Source organism: Eimeria mitis, genomic scaffold (genome assembly GCF_000499745.2).
Source record: "Eimeria mitis Houghton genomic scaffold, Emh_scaff6050, whole genome shotgun sequence".
In the NCBI taxonomy this organism is placed as follows: Eukaryota; Apicomplexa; class Conoidasida; order Eucoccidiorida; family Eimeriidae; genus Eimeria; species Eimeria mitis.
In genome coordinates this window covers 855-1,271 of record NW_013574271.1, presented here as the reverse complement: position 1 = coordinate 1,271, position 417 = coordinate 855, and the positions used below count along the sequence as shown (strand labels likewise).

Here is a 417-nt window from a genome sequence, read left to right as displayed (position 1 = left end):
GCACGAGTCCTTTTGTGTGTCCCTTGCTGCTGCTGCTGCTGCTGCTGCTGCTGCTGCTGCTGCTGCTGCTGCTTTGCTTGGCTGTTGGCTTGCTGGGGGGGGCCCTGGGTACCCTGCCGCTGCTGTTGTTTCTGCTGCCTCTGTAGGGGGAGTCAGGCAGTGCGTCGGTGAGCAGCAGCAGGTCGTCAGGCTCCACCCGCAGCAGCTGCACGAATGCATGCGCTAGCAGGTGTGCATCGTTGGCGGGGCCGCGGAGGTTGTAGTTGTTGTGTCGGGTGTACGTACACCCCACCACCACAGCTCGCGTTACACCCCACACCCTCCCCTTCTCCTTCACGCCAAAACTTTTATTATAACCAACTGTTGCAGACTGGGGGCGGTGGCCAGCAATCACGTGCGGCTGCTGCTGCTGCTGCC

The 417-nt window shown here is 61.9% G+C and overlaps 1 protein-coding gene across 1 annotated transcript in view; it reads right to left on the bottom strand.

Moving 5' to 3' along the window:
- The window catches only part of EMH_0085550 (uncharacterized protein), a gene marked incomplete at both ends in the record, with an annotated part of 3,109 nt that overhangs the window by 2,013 nt on the left and 679 nt on the right, over positions 1 to 417 (bottom strand). The window contains one exon of the mRNA XM_013500922.1: positions 282 to 417. Coding sequence (XP_013356376.1) covers positions 282 to 417 — 136 coding nt within the window. The remainder of the gene's footprint in view (positions 1 to 281) is intronic.